The sequence below is a fragment of the Chiloscyllium punctatum genome, chromosome 44 (assembly GCF_047496795.1).
Source record: "Chiloscyllium punctatum isolate Juve2018m chromosome 44, sChiPun1.3, whole genome shotgun sequence".
Lineage (NCBI taxonomy): Eukaryota > Metazoa > Chordata > Chondrichthyes > Orectolobiformes > Hemiscylliidae > Chiloscyllium > Chiloscyllium punctatum.
The window spans coordinates 13,641,593-13,661,685 of NC_092782.1; the positions used below are offsets into that span (position 1 = coordinate 13,641,593).

Consider the following 20,093-nt stretch of genomic DNA (forward strand, 5'->3'; position numbering starts at 1 on the left):
ATAGATTAGATTAGATTAGATTCTCTACAGTGTGGAAACAAGCCCTTTGGCCCAACAAGTCCACACTGATCCTCTGAAAAGTAACCCACCCAGACCCATTTTCCCTCTAACTAATGCACCTAACACTATGGGTAATTTAACATAGCCAATTCACCTAACCTGCACATCTTTGGATTCTGGGAGGAAACCGGAGCACCCGGAGGAAACCCACACAGACACGGGGAGAATGTGCAAACTCCACACAGTCACCTGAGGCTGGAATCAAACCTTGGTCCCTGTGCTGTGAGTCAGCAGTGCTAACCACTGTGCCACCCCAATGCACAAATATTCCGTGTTCAACTTCAGATAGAAGACACAAGCTATTTCCCTGAAAAAGATAATGAGTGAGATAATTAAAGTAATTGTTATTTACTGAATGAGAGTACCAGAGAAACATAAAGGACTAAAATCTGACAGATCCCCAGACCTGATGTCCTAAGCCGAAGATTTTATGAGAAATAACTGCAGAGATAATTGATACACTGGTTACGATAGTCCATTCCAGAATGACCATAATGAATTGGAAGTTAGCAAATATAACACCACTATTTAAGAAGAGTGAAGAGATAAAACAAACAACTATAAACTCATTAGTCTGACATCATCTGTCAGGAAGGTACTGCATTAAGGAAGTCTTTGTTACCAATACAAAAACAGTGAGGTGTTCGGAGACTGTTGCTTTTAACTGTAAAATGGAGAAATAATGACCTACTTAGAATTTTGCTCAACAATAAACTTGGATGCTGTACAGATAAGAGGGGTTGAAGTCAAAAACTTACAAAGACGATGTAAAATGTTCACACCTAAAGAAATGGCAAGTGTGTCTGTGCTGGCTGTGACTGTCTGTCTGTCCTCAAGTCTCACTGAAAGTTGTTAGGAATGTCAGGTTTTGTAAATGATTATTCTCAACAAGTATATTTAATACAAAAGAAATAAATGGCTGTTGGGTGGCTGGAAAGTAGTTAATTAGACCATGTGGCTACATGCCCCCTGTGATTCACATTGCCATGAGAAGGGAAAAAATTATGGAAAGTCCTTGTATTATCAAATTGTGGGGATTTCCAGATATCATTGAACATGACAGAAACAAGTCAGTGAGAGGGACAGTAGAAGAAAACAGAAACAGCAAGTCCTGGATCGGAGGCAGGGAAAATGCTAATCTTGTGGTTTACCAAGCAGAACATAGTGGAAGTCACATTCAGAATGAAGGGCTCATGTTCGTGACAAGTTTTAAAAAACAAAGACTGAGCGACATGATGAGCTTGAATAAAAGGAAAGAAATCTCCAGCATAATCTTCAGAGTTCTGGAATTATAAATTACTCAGCTAGCAAAGTAAAAGGAAGCAGGCCCATTGGCAATGAAGAAAGCTTTGGACTAGTTCCAAAAGAATGAAGTGTCCTCTTAAGAGACAACATAACTTGCAACTGTGGCAGAAGGTTTTCTGTTGTTTTAGAAGTTAACACAAAAAAAGTATTTCCCAGGTTAAGTACAGCTAGATTACTGTACATTGGTTACTTACATATCATGTTTAACCTGTTTATTACTATAAAAATCTCAAAACTTTAAAGCCTTGTTGTGTGATCCCTCCAGATAGTCACCAGATGTTCAAATGTGTTCTTCAAAGTTAGTGATCTCCATAGGGATAAGGAATCGCACAAAATGCTCATGAAGTTGGAGGTAACATCTTGGTATGGGATAAGAGGCAGAAGGAAGAAAAATGAGGCACTTTCAAGTTAACAAGCAGTAATGAGCAATGGTTCATGAAGATAGGCCCCTAGCCTTTTACAATCTATATTAACGACAAACAGACCAAGAATAATGTCTTTCCATTTGCTGATGATACAAAGCTAGGTGGGAACACAAGCTGAGATAGACACAGAGTGATTCCAAATAGTTACAGACTGGTTAGGAGAGTGGGTAACAAGTGGTAGTTTAGGTCTGGGTTGGACAAGGTCAAAAATCACACAACACCAGGTTACAGTCCAAACAAGCTTTTGCAGCCTTGCTCCTTCTTCAGGTGTTAGAGATGAGTTGGACCGAAGGGTCTGTTTCCATGCTGTACATCTCATAGAAATGTGGAGAAATGAGAGATTACTCACATTTGTTGTAAGAATAGAAATGGTAAGAGGCTAAGCTTTATTATAAGTAACACTTTTTCAATTTGCTGGCTATAAACTCCTCAGTGAACATTTAAAAAGACTAGAAACCATGCACCAGCAATTTGTGATTACATTCTTAGACGGCTCCTTACTTGTATCTAATGCCACTGAAATGAACAACCTGTCTGCAAATGAACACTATGAACAATATACTTGAGAGCATGCATAGGGAAAACTACCAATGCCATTAGCAAAGTAGCTGGGTGAGTCAGACCATTAGACGTAATATTTGAAAAATGGCACTATGGCTATGAAAGGAATGTTCTCAGATATAATTTAAACATTGGTGATAAGTCAAGCAACTGGAATACATCAGGCATGACCATATTTGAATGACTGGTCCGTCGGCAAGAGAAGGTTATACGACACGTCAACAAGCCCAATGTGCATTTAAGCAAATGGGTTCTTTGCAGATTAGGGACAAGCAACTGAGATGCTAAAGGTTGCCTCTCACTCTCCAGCCAACCTGCAAGTTTCAAAGCCTGTCAGCTGATCATGACCAACGAGGTACCAGAGACAGAAATTTTAAAAAGACTACAACTCAACAGGCACAGTACCCAGATCAGATAAAAATGCCGGGCAACATTTTTAAATTGCTTCACACCGCAGGCAACAGGTTTAGCATAAAAGCCAGCCAAGTCACTAACCTGTGCACCCCTTTCAGCTTAATGGACTTTAAATTGCTTAATATATGCAAAATGTTTTCAATGGAGGAAGAAATAAGTTTATTTTAAAAAGAGAAAAGTACTTAGACCTAATTATCCAAATTAAAAGTATCATTTTAAAAAAAGACTCAACAAAAGCTGTCTCTTTTGATCCACATGTAAACAGTTAAATAGCCATTGAATTGGCATGTGCATCTTTGAGGAGGAATGGGAAATGAGTGCAGCCTTGAGACAGTGCCTCATGTGACCTCCGCATCCACGAGATCAACCCAGTAGAAAATTAGATGATCCTTAGTAGTAATTTGCAGTTTCTATACAGGTTTTCTTGTAGTATGTAATGCTTGAGGACTTAAAAAAAGTGTCCATATTTGAAGTCATTAACTTTCTAAAAAGAGAAGGAAATAACTTGGTACAGTTTTAAACGCTTTATCAATGAATGGATTAAGGAATGTAGCTGGACATTTATAAGTATCCAGCTGTCCAAAAGCTAGCAAACCAAACAAAAATCATGAAATGCGTGACCATCCAATTTGCAACTGAATCTGAGGAAAAGGAGAGTGGCATGAAATCTGAAATGGTAGATTGGAATTGTAATTCCAAGCAAAAGAATAAAGGAAGGAGAGAAAGAGAGAGACAGACAGAAAAGGGAAGGAGAGTTCACTGTAAAAGAGAAAGACACATTGGGACAAGAGGAGGAGAAAGAATGAGTGTTCCAGAGGAAAAGCAAAACATGGATTTATGACAGCTTGAACTGATCAGGAATGGTCCATTGTGCTCAGTAAGGATGCTTCTAGTTAGAAAAGCAACCCCATTTAAGGACTACGTGTTGAATTTAGTTATCACAGCAGATACCAAAGTTTGATAAGGGGAACCTAGGGCATTTTGGTTCAATGGCCAAGCAGCCAAAGGAGACAACAGGAATTTGGACCTTTCCATGACAAAGCAGATTAACAGGAAAAGCCCATTAAGTTTATTCCTTATTGTCCATAACAAGTTTGTCAAATTTGGAGACGACTATAAAGGTTATCATGAATTCACACAAGCTGATCAGAGGCTTTCTACCAAAATTCTGAATTACCTGAAAGCTGCCTTAGACCTTATGAATGTGAATGAGTTACCAAAATTCCTTTTGAGTGGTGGATATGGGCATTTGAGAAATATCCCAGCAATGGGAACCTCAGAATGTGAATGTCCTTGAGGAGTTCAAAATCTCTTGATTTTTCCTGAAAATCCCACATGAAGAACAAAGAGTCTCCGAAGTCAGAGTGGCACTCCACCGTAGTAGATATCTATGAATTAGCCCACAGACATGCAACTTCAAAGCAAATTGGGATCTGCTCAATTTCACAGGCTTTTGACAATCAGGAGGTGGTTGAAGAAGTTCAGACAGACTTAAGAAAAAGGGGTGTAATACAGGAAAGACACATCAATCCCCAACTTTTCAAAGATATCAAAAGAGATGAATGAATAGGGGAATGCCCATTGTGTTTTCAGCACAGAAAATTTAGATACATGAGGGAGAGCTGTTGGCATGCCAAAGGATCCACAAGAAAGTTCTGAAGTCAAGATGGTGTTTCTGGTTATGAATGTCATGAGCTTGTACTTCAACATAGTCAAGGATCAGAGTATCTAACAGGATTTTGATTTATTCTCCTTTTAATCATAATTTTCCCCCAAAAAAAGGAAAGATCAGCAATCTTAAGAGATACTAGTTGTTTGCAACCATTGCTGAAAGCAGAATGAACCCTGGTTAAAAGACTCACTGTAGAATGTATAGAGTTTTTTTTAAACAAAGACATACCTGCAGGATGAGCGATGGAGTTCGTAATAATGGTAGGTGTGATTTCAAAGTTGCCTATATAATGGTGGACTGTAGTGTAGTGAATTACCATCCTCAATGGATCCAGAGCAGTCCTTGGACTCTAGAAAACCAAGCAAGCTTCTGCATAGGTCCAGAAGGTTGAGGGGGTCTTAAAACACCCAAAGAAGGCAATGAAGCCTGTGAAATTTGTGGAGAACAAAATTGAGCCAGTAAGTAGAACGTGTGGAAAGATGGGGCCAGGGAAAGCAAACATACTGAGATAACAGCAACTGGAAATGCACCTGAATAGCTGGCAAAAACAAATCTTCCAGAATTTAAATATAGATTATGCAAGTTCCCAAACAAATGAGCAGAGTGAGAGAGAGCAAAAGAGAGAGAGTGTGTGAGAGATACCTCGCTTAACTGATGTGCCATAAAAGAGTTGTGCACACTGCCATTTGTTGCAATAGTATTCCAGAAGAGATGACTCTGTTTGGGCGAAAGCCTATCTCAATGTAAAGGACCAAGGAAAGATGTGTCCCAGTGGTGAACAGTGCTTATCAACAGCATAAGGGAAACACAAGAGCAGTCAGTGTGGAACTGGCCACTTAACGTTCAAATCATTAGGTTCAAAATTTAATCCAACTAAAAGCAGTAATTCAGTTTCACAGTATACGGAAGACAAGCTGTAGGAATATAGTGCACTTGGGTTTATTACCAAGTTACAACCCAATGACCTCAGAATTAATATTTATTGATGTGCTGAAATCTGAACTTTTAAACCATGGGCTTTATACATAGTAATTAAAGAGCTAAAAAGTTTTTACAAGCAATGAAATCATACAGCAACAAAACTCTGCAGAGTAAACATTAGGGGTTTAATGAAAATTTCTATCCACAGTAGCCTATGAAATTCAAACTCCTTAGAAAGTTGAGTATTAAATGTGAATTCCCATTAAACCCAAAACTGAGAAAGAAAACCGTGAGTGTTCATATCAAAATATTCAGAGTGCCAACACGAGATGCTAATGACCAAACCTCCAAACAATACCCAACAGGGATTGAGAAGAAAAAAAAAATCAGAGGGCAGCAGGTTTCCAAAGTAATGTCTTCCTAACATGGATCACAATATCAAAAGAGGCTCAGTTACAACTGTGCCACACAAGAGATGAGAAATTTGAACTTCGAGCAGAGATATAGCAGTACGAGACTGATAAGTGATTGTTTTAATGTGAATGCATTTTTGTTTAAAAAAAACAAAAGTTGTGCAGTGTGGAGATATTAACATGATTCTGATGTTAATTGGCTTGAAACCCTCAATTGCAATTTTTAGTAAAACTGAAAGTCACATTCCAGTCACTTGGGATTACAAAAGGTGGCTGCACATTCACATCACTGTAAATTCCACATTTCAAGATGATATAAATGTAGGCAATATATGAAAAGCTGGACCGAGAACAAAGACCCTGAAGGATTATGAATCAGGACTAATTCCATGTCATTAGGGAAGCATCTGGACAATCACCTAAATACTTAACAGGTTGGATACAAATCATTCGGCTTAACACTTGGCCAGTGGGACTTTGGTTACCAAAGGAACATCATAGCTCTTGTGGTTGCAGGAGAACTCAATTCAGGTCCCATCTGCTCCAAAAGTGTGTTTTTACGTCCCTGAGTAGGTTGATGAGAAAACATTCACAAAAGCAACTCCTAACCCCACCATATAAACCAGGCAACTGGAATATACCAGCCACGTTACTTTTGGGTCATTGGTCAGTTGAAAAGATTTGGTCACGTAGGTAGAAGTGGGTACTGCAGATGCTGGACATTAGAGTCAAGATGAGAGTGGTGCTGGAAAAGCACAGCAGGTCAGGCAGCATCCGAGGAACAGGAAAAATCGACGTTTTGGGCAAAAGCCAAATACTGCTTGACCTGCTGTGCTTTTCCAGCACCATTCTAGATTTAGTCATGTGAGAAGCCAACTAGTTATTTGCTATGGTTTCTTCTGCTGAATGGGACAAGCAATTGAGGTATTGAGGAAGCAAGCCCTCGAGTGGATTCCCTTTCTCTCCTCAGCAAACATGTAAGTTTTGAATCCTGTCTAATGATTTTCATCAGTCAGATGCTACATAGATTGAATTCTTTTAAAAATCTATCTAGTAGCTACTGTCTCCAAAAGATAAATCATTTGAATATTTTAAAATCACCTCAGTGTTGAAAGCAGGTCTACCAAGTTCAATATGAAGTCAGACAAGCCACCAACCTTTGAGTACCATATACCTTTTACTTTTAACTGACTCTAAATTTCCTCATGTATCCTCCAACTACCTGTAATCTATTTGTGTGTGTGTGTGTGTGTGTGTGTGTGTGTGTGTGTGTGTGTGTGTGTGTGTGTGTGTGCACCCTCATGCAAAAGGGGGAGAGACAATCAGATCTACTCAAAAGTAAGTTAAATACAATAAAATTATCCTCTTTTCTAAAACGAAAAGAAAATCCAATTGTCTCTTTTATGATCATTGCCCATAAACAATTAACACTCACTGAATTAACGAGTATTTCCTTTATTGATACCTACTGCAGTCAATAAAGGAGTGGAATAGAAGGGAAGCCTTCATCACCTGATAGTAACAAAAAGTAGAAGACTTTTTAAAAGACGTGAAACTTTTAAACGTTGCTGCTAAGGGAATCACTTATATACTCACAAAAAAAGATTAGCAAACAATTAGGGAGACAAATGGCATTGTAATCAAAAGGGGATTGAAATGTAAGAACTAAAACACAGTCTACTGTGGGCTGTTGGGGAGACCTCACTTGGAAAACTATGTGCACTTTTAGTCTCCATATCTCTGGAAGGATATATCACCTTGGAAGTTGTGCAGGAAAGTTCACCAGGTTGGATCAGGGGAAAAGAGGGTGGTCCTGTGATTGGAGACTGAGCAAAATGAGCCGGTACTCTCTGGAATTTAGATGAATGAGAGATGATTTCAAGTGAAACATCTAAGATTATGAAGGGGCAGTCACAGAGGCACAGGATAAGATGATGACTATTTAGGAAGAGAAGAGGAGACATGTCTTAATTCAGAAGATTGAAAATCCTTTCAATTGTCCTGCCCAGATAGTTGTGGGCAGTCTGCTGGTGGGAATATTTAACATTGAGATAAATAGATTTTCAAACTCTCAGGTAATCAAGGGAAATGGAGGACATGCACAATTTTAGCATTAATGTGGAAGACCAGCCATGACCTTACTGAGTGGTAGAACAGGGTCAAGGGCCGTACAGTTGACCACAGTGTTCTTCTACTTCTGAACAATGGAATATACTGCTTTTAAATATTGATTTTGTTCAGTGGAATAGTTCAATTTTAAAATCTGCAGATGTTTAGCATTATAATCTGAAGGAAAGCCATTATATCTAGCTAATAAAGTTTTCCTTACCTCTAATACAAATGCATCCTTTTTTCCATGTGAAAGATCCAGTTCTGAAACATCATCTGAACTTTCTGACTGGGACCTAAAGAGCCTGGAACGCTGCCTTGATTCTGGGATTGGGGATCCAAGCAGCTCCTCTAGGATCTCCTATTGTCAAAAGTGTATCGGACAGGAAATAAAGGTTGCTATGAAAATATTTCACGAATAATTTCCTCCTCTGCTCCACCGACAGCTCTTATGTACTCCAAGGGTACAATTCCAAGGGCTTTAGTCACCCTCCAGTACCTCATGTGAAGCTAGACTATGAATGCAATAAATGGTATTGGAAGAATGGAGTGGTCATAACCTCTTGACCTGATCCTGCCTTCAAACAGCATCCAAATTCATGAACCTCCACCAGGATCACTAGAAATTAATCAGGAATGGGAACCTTAGCTGCTTTGCCCTCCCTTGGCAACAGGCACTGAGACAAACGTCAGCCCTCAGTCATGGTTGGAGCTCAGTAAACCTTACATGAGCCTCAGATCTTATATGGCTGTCTCGATCACTCAATTAAACAAGTTATTGGGGTCATTTTCCTACAATGCTTGAATATATTTACAATAGTTAAATTTTGGATAGCCACATCATATTTCTGCAGGGGTCACATTAATTTTGCTTACTTCAAAATCTTTACAAGGTTCCACAAACTTTACATGATGCCTTGCAGAAATATGTTTCATAGATACTTGGCACTGGCAATTTCATAGAAGTTGTGGCTGACATTAGGAAGGTGCCACGGATTGACCATGTCACAAAAGCATTTTCCAATAGGTTTTGGCAACCCGCGGTTCTTAGCATGTTTGGTAAGAAAGTAACGATGCTTTGGGCTGATATCCTTTGGGCATTTTGTATGTCTCGGTGTAATCTGCACATTATGTGCTCGAAATTGATCACTTTTATTACGATAAATCTAAAAGGGAGGGGCCAATTTTACATTTTGAAAGTGAGTGTGATGAAAGCCTGCCAGCTATAGGGAGCATTTGACTCATCAACAGTAAGTTGAAAAGTATAAAATTAGGGAAGTAATGTCAGTCACAATGTTAAACAAACAAACAAACCAAAGAACTGCTGATGCCGGAAATGAGAAGCAAACAGAAATTGCCGGAAAAACTCGGCAAATCTGGCAGCATCCGTGGCAAGAAAACAGACTTAATGTTTTGGGTCCAGATATCCTTCTTCAAAATTCTGCGCTCTTGCACAGATGCTGCCAGACTTGCTGAGTTTTTCCAGCAATGTCTTTTTATTTCAGACATAACTCCATTGTATTAAAAAAGGCATGAAACCAAAATGATTCAAGAAACAGATATTTGAACATAGTCCCAATAAAGTATTGGACACAAATGTAGTTATTCCGCATACTGTTAGTGTAATTTGAAAACTGCATCAAACCAAGGTAAAATCTACATTATGACTGACCAATGCTTAGGTGGTCTAATCTTCAAAAGATGTTGCCACTTAGAATAAGTGAGCTTGAGAAACAATTTTCAGGTACACTCAACAACCTCCTGTCACAGGTATTAGGCTTAATTCCCTTATTATACAGTGGATTCTACAAGTGATGTCAGTTGGGTAACCATCAATTTCAGTCCAATGTACACAACATTAATCTTTTGCAAATTAATAGAGATTTGTAGAGTGCAACCAGAAATCTGTCACATACAGAGATGCATCTCCTTGCAGAGACATCTCTGGCTGTGCGTGATCTACATAATGTAGAAATTTGACCGTATAAAAAGTTTTCTTTTTACAACTAAAATCAGTCGTCATCTTTCCATTCCACCATTTATTACTCCAATTTTTCTACTAGATAATTTTTACATTTAAAAACAATTTTTTGCCATCTTTTATGTGGCATTACCAAAATATAAATGTATCTAAAATAAGGATTTTTAAAACAATTCATTCAAGAGGTGTGTGAGTCACTAGTTGGGCATTTATTGTCCATGCCAAATCCCAATTACGAGTCAACCACATTGCTGTGGGTCTGGAGTTACCTGTACGTGAACCAAGCAAGGATGGCAGATTTTCTTCCTGAAAAGCCATCAGTAAGCCAGATGTGTTCTTACAATTGATGGTGGTAACATGCTCACCATTAGACTAAAAAATGTTTTCTTCCAGATTTTTTACTGAATTCAAATTTCACCATTGTCATCGTGGGATTCAAACCCATAACCCCAGAACACTAGCCTGGGGCTCTGGATTACTAGTCCAGTGACAGTCTCTGCCAACCTCCCCCCCCCCCACCACCGATAGGAATATTCGTGCTCACATTTTATTAATACTTCGGCATAAAGAATTTTTTAAAATTCTTTTTGGAAACACTTACTCTCATAATTACGAATGTAAAGTTTTTTTGTAGCACGCTTAAACATGGCTCGGCAGGCACAAGGAACAGGTGTCGACCAATCATCTCCTCACATTTATCTTGTTATTCAATTAAATTATAGCTGATCTACACTTCACCTTCATTTATCCATCTTTGCCTAGTATCACTAGATACTCACAAAAAATAAAAATCCAACAACTTCTGTCTTCGACTGACTTCCAACATTAACTGCCTTATGGTGGGAGAGGCGCATGATGACAATGCCCAGATTTCTATGACCCCTTGTGGGTTGCTTCATGCAAGTAGTGCATGCGAACTGCATACTATCTAGTTATGCAGTTATAACTAAAGAAACAGCAACAATCCAAAACAACATATTAATATTGTATTATATTTGCCTATTTCAAGTTATTTTTAATCTTGCTTTTTAAATTAGCATATAGCTTATACGATGTAACACTCGCTAACATTTTGACTGAAGTTTTAAATTGCGATGACTTCACTCCTTTCTACCAGTTGCCCTCTTAACTCCTCAGATGGCATTCTTTCTACATGAATCCCCCCACCAACTGTGTTTGGGCAGGGTGGTGTCGGGTAGGCGTGGTAGTAAAAGCTTCACACATTCTTCCATAATTGCTCCCAATGCAATTTTCTGACCATGAACAAACAACTGCTATACCAAGGTATAAGTTAAAAATCACAACACCAGGTTATAAACACCTGGTGTTGCGTGATTTAACTTTGCCCTCCCCAGTCCAAGACTGGCACCTCCACATCAACAAGGCATGACACAAACACCCACAACTTTCTCCTCTGGCTCACATGGTTCAAAGGTCAAATTGATGATTACCTACAACTGCAGGGCATGAACTTGGAACCTCTTGGGCAGGAAGTTGTGATTCTTACTGTAGCTTCAGTACTTAGTCATCAGCTTATTTCAGATTTTGAATATGTCAATGGTTTTCAATTTCAGTTGACAATGAAGCATCAAAGTATAGACTTGGAACCTTGGAGTTCCATTAAACGTTTATAATCATTTCACTTCACAATTAAAGATTTTCAATATTACAGACTTTCGAAACAAAGGTTCACCTTTAAATACGTGACTGTGAAAGTCACTCCCCTCACACAAATATGCTGTACTTACTGGAGGATTAATCTCATAGATTTCCCTGTTCTTGATGATCATATCATTAATCTTTTTCTGCATATTTGATATATGCTGTTCATAAGAAGTGTCACTGGGCGTCTTTCCTGCAATTTGTATACCACCTGGAGAGGGCAGCGCAGTCAAATATACACCAGTAGCAGACTAGAACAAAGAAACAAAAGGAAAATATTAAATCATAAAATAAAATAGTAGTTTCAATTATAAATATGGATAAGCCTTTTAAAAGAAAACATTGATGGGCAATAATGCACAGATTTTAGACTTACTGCAGAATGACTGTCTTTTTACACTAGAATTATAACACAAAAGCAGGAAGCTCAACTCAACTAATTTTTGATATTGGTAGAACTAACTCCATATGCTTTCTCTGTTCCATATTCTTTTTTGTTTCCTATCGTACTGACTTTTGAATAATGTTACAGTTTCTGCTGCAACAATTAATAACAATTAATTGTTTATTCCACCACCCTTCATGTAAAAACATTTCTCATACTCAACACCCCAAAACTCTTTCATTTCATCATGTTTTGGAGTCTTCACTTCACTCCAACTCAACTTCATTTTGTCATCATACTTTTAAGTCATTTCTTACCTACAATACTCTTTTGACATCTTCCACCATTTTCTAGCCCTCATCAACTTCTCTGTAGTGAGAACTTCCAACCCAGCTACACCTCTGTTTCCACTCGCAAAACCCTGTGACTTTTCCATTGTTTCCTTGAATCGAGGAAAAACCCACCCAACTCTTCTGGCTGGCTGAACTTTCTATTCCATCGAACAACGTCTCCTTGGTCTCCATTCACTTTCTCCAAATAAAAAGGTTTTGAAATAGGAATGTCCATAGCTCGTTGGTAGGTCCTCCTTTTTATGGGACGTGGAGCACCCTTTGCGCCAGTCCTACTGAGGTCCCCTCTTCCACTGCATCTCCCAGTGAACTGAAAATGTGCAGCTCAGAGAAATACCTTCCTTTACATAATAACTGCTGTGAAGCACCTTCAATGTGCTAACGGTGCTATATAAATGTAGGCTGCTGTTTTGTTCAATTGTCATATTTCCAGCATTTTGCCTTGATATTTACCCCACCTTTTTACATCCCTCAATCAACTGAGACTTTCTATTTCTGTTTGCTTTAGACTATGGGAACGAAAAGAAAAATCAATTTATGTGACATACAAATACTGAAAGGATTTTTACTACAGTTTCTGAAACTCCCTTCAAGTCCGACCATGGCTTAAACGCAGTAAACAAATGAATTGTGGGTAATATTTGAATGCGGATTTGAGTTGTGGGTTAACACAATATTCTGTTAGATTCAATGGAATATTTACTCACAGCAAGGCCCATCAACATATTTTCACCAACTGTAATCTGAATCCTTAGGCCAAACAGGGCATTCATTCCTCTTAGTTTAAGTTTGTTCATCAGCTGAGTGTGGAGCTCATACTCCATAAAAGGCAGCAGATTGCTTATTGCTGTGGCATTGGCCTCACCCTGAGTTTTCTTCTTTTGACGACACAGCCTAGGTCATGGAAATAAGCAGAGGTCAGCACACTTTATTCTGTGTGTCAAATGCGAAAATAGTAGTTAGAGCAAAATTATCTGAACTCTGACAGGACATTACCTAGCCTGTATTAAGCAACCCTTTCCAGTTACTGCTGCTTCTAAGGGAGGTTCAATTGTGGTGAAGAGAACATCAGGAACTTTCTGCTTCCGACAAACATAACAATACGTAAGGTGTGCAGGGAAAGGCATATTTAACTCATCATAAGGAATGTGACAGAAACTGCAGCCCTGGGATGATGTGTCATCCAACCTGCATAAAGGAGACACATTTGAGTGAAATCCTCAATCTTCAAATAAGTGAACATGATTATTTTTTGCAAGTATTTGGAAAATAGCATGCAGAGGCTCTTTAAAAGGTCTAAAAATTGTCAATAAAGCTAGTTTCTCATGTCTTTTAAATAAAAATACACCCTCATTTTGGTGCTAACTTCTTGCAGTTCAAAAGGAAAAGATTAATTGTTAATTTTATTCACCCATATACAAGGCAGTTTCACCTACAACAATCCATAATAATAATAAAACACATTTTGTGCAGTAGTATATACATCCAAAACAATTCTGGTCAAAGCAGTTTCAACAGGATTGGATTATGAATAAAATTAGAACCCCAATTGGCTTTATTATAAATTAGCTAAAAAGATAAATAGACTTGTTACTGTAGGACATTCAGAAATAAATGGGCTTAATCAAGCATTATATTGGTTGTTTACATAAGATACATGATCTTTGCTAATTCATCACTGAAAGCACAATTCAGTTTGACTTCCTTAGTCTTTGATCAGATCACAATAAACACAACACATGTTCACCGGTTATGAGTGGACAAATCAGCGAGCAATATTAAAATATTGTTAGTATTTTAGAGTTACCTTGATGCAAGCTGTTAGGTAACAACAACAGCATTTCAATTTCTTGCCAAATCGATGCCAAATTTCAAACTTTGTTAGTAGAACGAAATGAATTGTTTGGACCTGCCCCCTTCACTGTAATAGTTTAACCTACCCTAATATAGAAGCACTATCCTGGCACTGAAGAAAAAAATCAAACTCTCCCTTCTCTGACCCTGTGGAAAAGAAGCTAGGCTGCCTTGACAACCTGTGTTCACTGCAGCCTTCCACACTGCAGTCTTGAAGCATCTTTGGGTTCAGTACAGCCGCAGTGCCTGAAGCAGACAAGATACAGACTTCCTCACTGTGGAAAACAAATCAACAGAACATTACTAGGATGTTGTGTCAAACAAAGGAAAGTTCAGAAGTACTCATATTTAGATACAAAATACTGATAACACTGAATTATATGGTACAAGTTAGAAGGATAGCTAAGCATGTACAGTGTAATTATGGTGAAAAAAGTGTGCAAAAATACCAATAGGCTGTAGGATCACAACATTTAGGAGCAAAGTTAGGCCATTTATCCCATCTAGGAGAAAGTGAGGACTGCAGATGCTGGAGATCAGAGCTGAAAATGTGCTGCTGGAAAAGCGCAGCAGGTCAGGCAGCATCCAAGGAACAGGAGAATCGACCTTTCGGGCACGAGCTTCTAGCCTGCTCTGCAATTTGATCATGGGCGATAGGTTTCTCAACCCCATTCTTCTGCATTCTCTACGTAATCCTTAGTTGCCTTACTAATCAAGAACCTATCACTATCTTAAAGACACTTAATGACTTGGCTTCCACAAATTCATCACCCTCTGCCTGTCTAAATTCCTCCCCATCTCAATTCTAAAGGGTAGTTCCTTCACTCTAAGGCTGTGCCCTTGAACCCCCGTCTCTCCCACTACTGGAAACATCTTTTCCACATCCATTCTATCCAGACCTGTCAGTATTCTGTAAGTTTCAATGAGATCCTCCTTCATCTTTCTAAACTCAGTCCAGTGCCGATCCAGAGTCCTCAACCACTTCTCGCATAACGACTCCTTCTTTCCTCAGGATCATTCTTATGGACCTGCTGTGGATCCCCACCACCACCCCGAATCGCCCGGAGTTGTGACCTTGCTGCTGCCAATTCCATTGGCCGGGAGGTGTCACAAACTCATGCGGCTTCCACTTCCAGCTCAGACCATCAGGAGACGGCTGCTATTCTGCACACATCCGACTCTCACTGCTGTGCCAATGCTGACGATCCCGCCGCAAAAGGCTTCAAATAAAAGAAAACAAAAAAAAAGGAAAAAGAAAAAAAAGAGAATGAGCAAAAACAATAAGGACAAAAAAAAAAGCAAACGGGAGTGGATGAGCTCAGGGCTCTAAATGGAGCCCTGCTACTATCTTGGAGACACGGGGAGATGATAGCGTTGTGGTATTACCACTGGACTATCAATCCAGAAACACAGCGAATATTCCAGGGAGCTAGATTTGTTCTACCATAGCAGATAATGGAATCTGAATTCAATTTAAAACAAAACTGAAATTACAACTCTAATGCTACAGGAAAGTTGTTGTAAAACTTGAAAGGGTTCAGAAAAGATTTACAAGGATTTTGCCAGGGTTGGTGGGTTTGAGCTATAGGCAGGGGCTGAATATTTTCCCTGGAGCATTGGAGATTAATGGGTGACCTTATAGAGGTTTATAAAGTCATGAGGAGCATGGATAAGGTGAACAGCCAAGGTCTTTTCCCCAGTGTATGGGGAGTTCAAAACTAGAGGGCACAGGTTTAGGGTAAGGCAGGAAAGAACTGAAAGGGATCTAAGGGGCAACATTTTCATGCCGTGGGTGGTGCATGTATGGAATGAGCTGCCAGGTGGTGGTGGAAGCTGGTACAATTACAACATTTATAAAGGCATCGGGATTGGTACACGAATAGGAAGAGTAGAGAGGAATATGGTCCAAATGCTGGCAAACAAGGCTAGATTAATTTAGAAAATCTGGTGGTATGGATGAGTTGGACTGTTTTCGTGCTGTACATTGCTATGGCTCCAAGTGATGACCATGACTGTCAGAAAAATGCACATGTCTCACTAATGTCCTTCAGGGAAGAAAATTTACCAGCCTCGCCTCGTGGCCTATGTGCGACATCCAATCCCTCTGAATTGGCCTCTCATTTGTATCAATCATCACAAACTCTCAACAGTGAAATCTGACAGACTATCAGGCATCGATCTAGACACTGGCAAAGACAACAACAGAAACAGCCCTGTCAACCCTGGGAAATCCTTCATACCAACATCTGGGGGGTAGCATCACAATTAGGAGAACTGTCTCCTTGGCTACTGAAGTAACAGCCTGACAGTGTCATATTCATAGGATCATGCCTAACAGACAACGTCGCAGATACCACCATCACCATCCCTGGATATGTTGTCTCACTGGCAAGACAGACAAAGTTGGAGCACAGCAGTATGCAGTCAGGTGAGAGTTGCCTGTGGATCCCATAAAGTCTCTCAGGTTCATGTTAAATATAGGTAAGGAAACTTCCTGCTGGTTTCCACATACCATCGTACCTGATGAATAAGGACTCGTCCATGTTGAGCAACACTTGGAATCAGCACCAAGGGTTGCAAGAGTGCAAAATATACTCTGGATGGGGTTTTTCAATGACTACTGATCAAGCCGGAAGGGTGCTAATAAATATAGTTGCTAGACGGGGTCGGTAGAATGGGAAAAGCATACTTTACCTCATCCTTACCAATCTGTTAGCTGCAGGTGCCTCTGCACCTAACAGGACTGTTAAGAGTGATCACAGCACAGTCCTTTTGGTGACGAAGTGGTACCTTCACATTGAGAATACCCTCCATATTATGTGGTACTTTCATTGTGCTAAACAGGACAGACTTCAAATGTCTGTCACAACTCAAGACAGGGCACCCATGAGGCACTGGGGCCATCAACAGCAACAGCATTGTACTCCAGCACAATCTGCAACCTCAAGGCTCAGCATATTCCTCATTCAACCATTACCATCAAACCAAGAGAACGATCCAAGTTCAATGAAGAGTGCAGGAGGGCACATCAGGAGCAGAACCAGGAATTCCTAAAAATGAGGTGTCAAGCTGGTGAAGTTACCAAATAAGAGTACTCGCATGTCAAACAGTGTAAGAAGCACATGAATGACAGAGCTAAGCAAACTCACAACCAACAGCTCAGATCTAAGTTCTGACACATCCAATCATGAATGCTAGTGGACAATTAAACAACTCACTAGAGGAGGCATCTCCAATAAACTTCCCATCCTCAGAGATGGAAGAGCTCAAAACATCAGCCGAAAAAGAGAAGGGTGAAGCATTCGAAGCAATCTTAAGCCATAAGTAGCAAGCACATGATCCATCTCTGCCTCCTCCAGTGGCCCCAAGTATCAGAGATACTCGTCTTCAGCTAATTCAATTCACTCCATGGGATATCAAGAAACATTGGAGACAGTGGTTACTTCAAAGTCTATGGGCCCTGACAACATTCTGGCAATAGTGCTGAAAATTTGTGCTCCATAGCTCGCCACACCCTTTTCCAAATTTTTTTTATGTACAGTTACAACGCTGGCATTTACCCACGAAAATAGAAAATTGCCCAGATGTGTCCTCTACACAAAGTTAGAGGAATCTAACCCAGCCAATTACCCTCTCAATAGTCCACTCTTCACCATCAGTAAAGAGATAGGTGTCATCAACAGTGCTATCAAGCAGCATGTGCTCAGCATTAACCTGATTAGTGATCCCCAATTTAGGTTGTGCCAGGCCCACTCAGCTCCTAACCTCATTACTGCCTTAGTTCAAACACGGATAAAAAAGCTGAACTCCAGCTGTGAGGTGACAGTGACAGCCCTTGTCTTGAAGGCCATCTTCAATCTTCAGTGTAGCATCAAGTAGCCCTAGCAAAACTGGAATCAATGGGTATCAGGGGCCAACTCTCAGCTGGTTGGAGTCATACCTGACACATGGGAAGACATTACAGTTGTTGAAGGTCAGTCATCTCAGTTCCAGGACACCTCTGCAGAATTTCCTCAGGGCAGCACGGTGGCACAGTGGTTAGCACTGCTGCCTCACAGCGCCAGAGATCCGGGTTCAATTCCCACCTCAGGCAACTGTCTGTGTGGAGTTTGCACATTCTCCCAGTGTCTGCGTGGGTTTTCACCGGGTACTCCGGTTACCTATCACAGTCCATAAACTGTGCAGGTTAAGTGAATTGGCCATGCTAAACTGCCCATAGTGTTAGGTGAAGGGGTAAATGTAGGGGAAAGGGTCTGGGTGGGTTGCTCTTCGGAGGTCGAAGTGGACTTGTTGGGCCGAAGGGCCTGTTTCCACACCGCAGGTAATCTAATCTGATGTATTGTCTGATGCACAACCACCTTCAGCTGCTCCATGTTCAAATGCAACAAGATCGGAATAATATCTAGGTTTAAGCTGACAATTAACTTTTGCGCCAAGCAAATGCCAGGCAATGACCTTTCCCAATAACAGGCAATCTGACTACTGCCTTTTGACATTCAATGTTATTCCATCATTGAATCCCTCACTATCAACATTCTTGGGGGTACATTGACCAGAAATTCAACTGGCCTCAACACCCAACACACTGCCTACAAGAGCAGGTCAGAGGCTAGAAAGATTGCAGTGAGTAACTCACTATCTGATTCTCCAAAGCCTGTCCATTATCTCAAAGGCACAAATCAGGGGTGTGATGGAATACTTCCCAACTCCACAACACTCAAAAGATTTGACACCATCCAGGGCAAAAAGCCCATTTGACTGGCACCAGGTCCACAAACATCCAGTCCCTCCACCACTGATACTCAATACTATCTACAAGATGCACTGCAGAAGTTCTCCAAAGATCTTTAAACAGCACCTTCCAAACTAACAACCATTTCCATCTGGAAGGACAAGGGCAACAGATTGGTGGGAACACCACCACCTGCAAGTTCCCCTCCAAGTCACTCATCACCCAGACTTGGAAATATATTCCTTCACTGTCAAAATATTAGAATTCCCTCTTTAATGACTTTGTGAGTCAACTTATATCATGTGGACTGCAATGGTTCAATAAAGCAGCTCATCACCACCTTCTTAAGGGCAACAAAGGATGAGTAATAAATGCTGATCAGCCAGTGATACCCATTTAGAAAAATCAATAGGTCTTCTCCCTTTACAAACTGGTGCCCCATGTACAGCTTCCCTTTCCCTTCCAAAGTCCATGAACATCACCTTGCAAATCTGCGCCAACATTTCTGCAACTCCACGTGTGGTCCCCACCTACTGGGTTCCCTTCTTGCTACAATATTGAAATGACTCCTGCCCAGAGTCACAAACTACACCCGGTATGACTGTGATCATGATAAACTGACCCTTCATACTATTCTTTACTTGCAAGTAGCTTTTAATTCGACGAATCACACCATCTTCCTCTAGCATGTTTTCTCCATCTTACAGCTGGGGGTGGGTCTGCACTTCATTTATATCTATCTAGACCTTGCTAAAAGAATTAATTGTATTGGTTTCATTTTATGCTCCTGCACCATTACTTCTGAGGGCTCTCCTAAGGATCTAAGCCCTTGCTTTATCTTTTTTTTCCCATGAAGATGCTGCCTCTCAGTGACCTGAAACTAAAACCAAGTTAGGTTTCTCATGTCAACTGATGACATTCACTCTACCTCACCAGCACATCTCTCAATCCCTCCACTTTCGCTGCTTGTCCAACTTCTAATACTGGTTGAATAGAAACTAATTGTTTTCTTATTTTGTTCATGAGTCGTATGCATTATTACCTATCCCCCATTGCCTTTGAGAAGATAGTTGCCTTCCTGAGCAATTGCAGTCCAGATGCTACAAGGATGCCTACATTGCTATTGGGGAGGGAGTTAAATTTCAGGACATAGCAATAATGAAGGACCAGTGACATATTTCCAACAATAGACCGGTTGCTTCTGTCCTCAGAGGTAGTAGAGGTCAGAGGTTTGGAAAATGTAGCTCAA

At 40.1% G+C, this 20,093-nt stretch overlaps 1 protein-coding gene across 12 annotated transcripts in view; it reads right to left on the minus strand.

Moving 5' to 3' along the window:
- The window catches only part of c2cd5 (C2 calcium dependent domain containing 5), a 126,551-nt gene that overhangs the window by 34,167 nt on the left and 72,291 nt on the right, over window positions 1-20,093 (minus strand). For 5 of the 12 annotated variants that reach the window (XR_011955273.1, XM_072562274.1, XM_072562275.1 and 2 more), the window contains 5 exons: window positions 14,199-14,387; window positions 13,255-13,446; window positions 12,966-13,152; window positions 11,610-11,774; window positions 8,101-8,241 (listed from right to left, as the gene is read on the minus strand). Coding sequence is in view for 11 of the 12 variants with exons in the window: in XM_072562274.1 (XP_072418375.1) it covers window positions 8,101-8,241; window positions 11,610-11,774; window positions 12,966-13,152; window positions 13,255-13,446; window positions 14,199-14,387 (874 nt within the window). In the remaining variant the exon portion in view is untranslated. The remainder of the gene's footprint in view (window positions 1-8,100; window positions 8,242-11,609; window positions 11,775-12,965; window positions 13,153-13,254; window positions 13,447-14,198; window positions 14,388-20,093) is intronic. The other 7 variants (XM_072562278.1, XM_072562276.1, XM_072562285.1 and 4 more) reach the window with 3 other exon arrangements.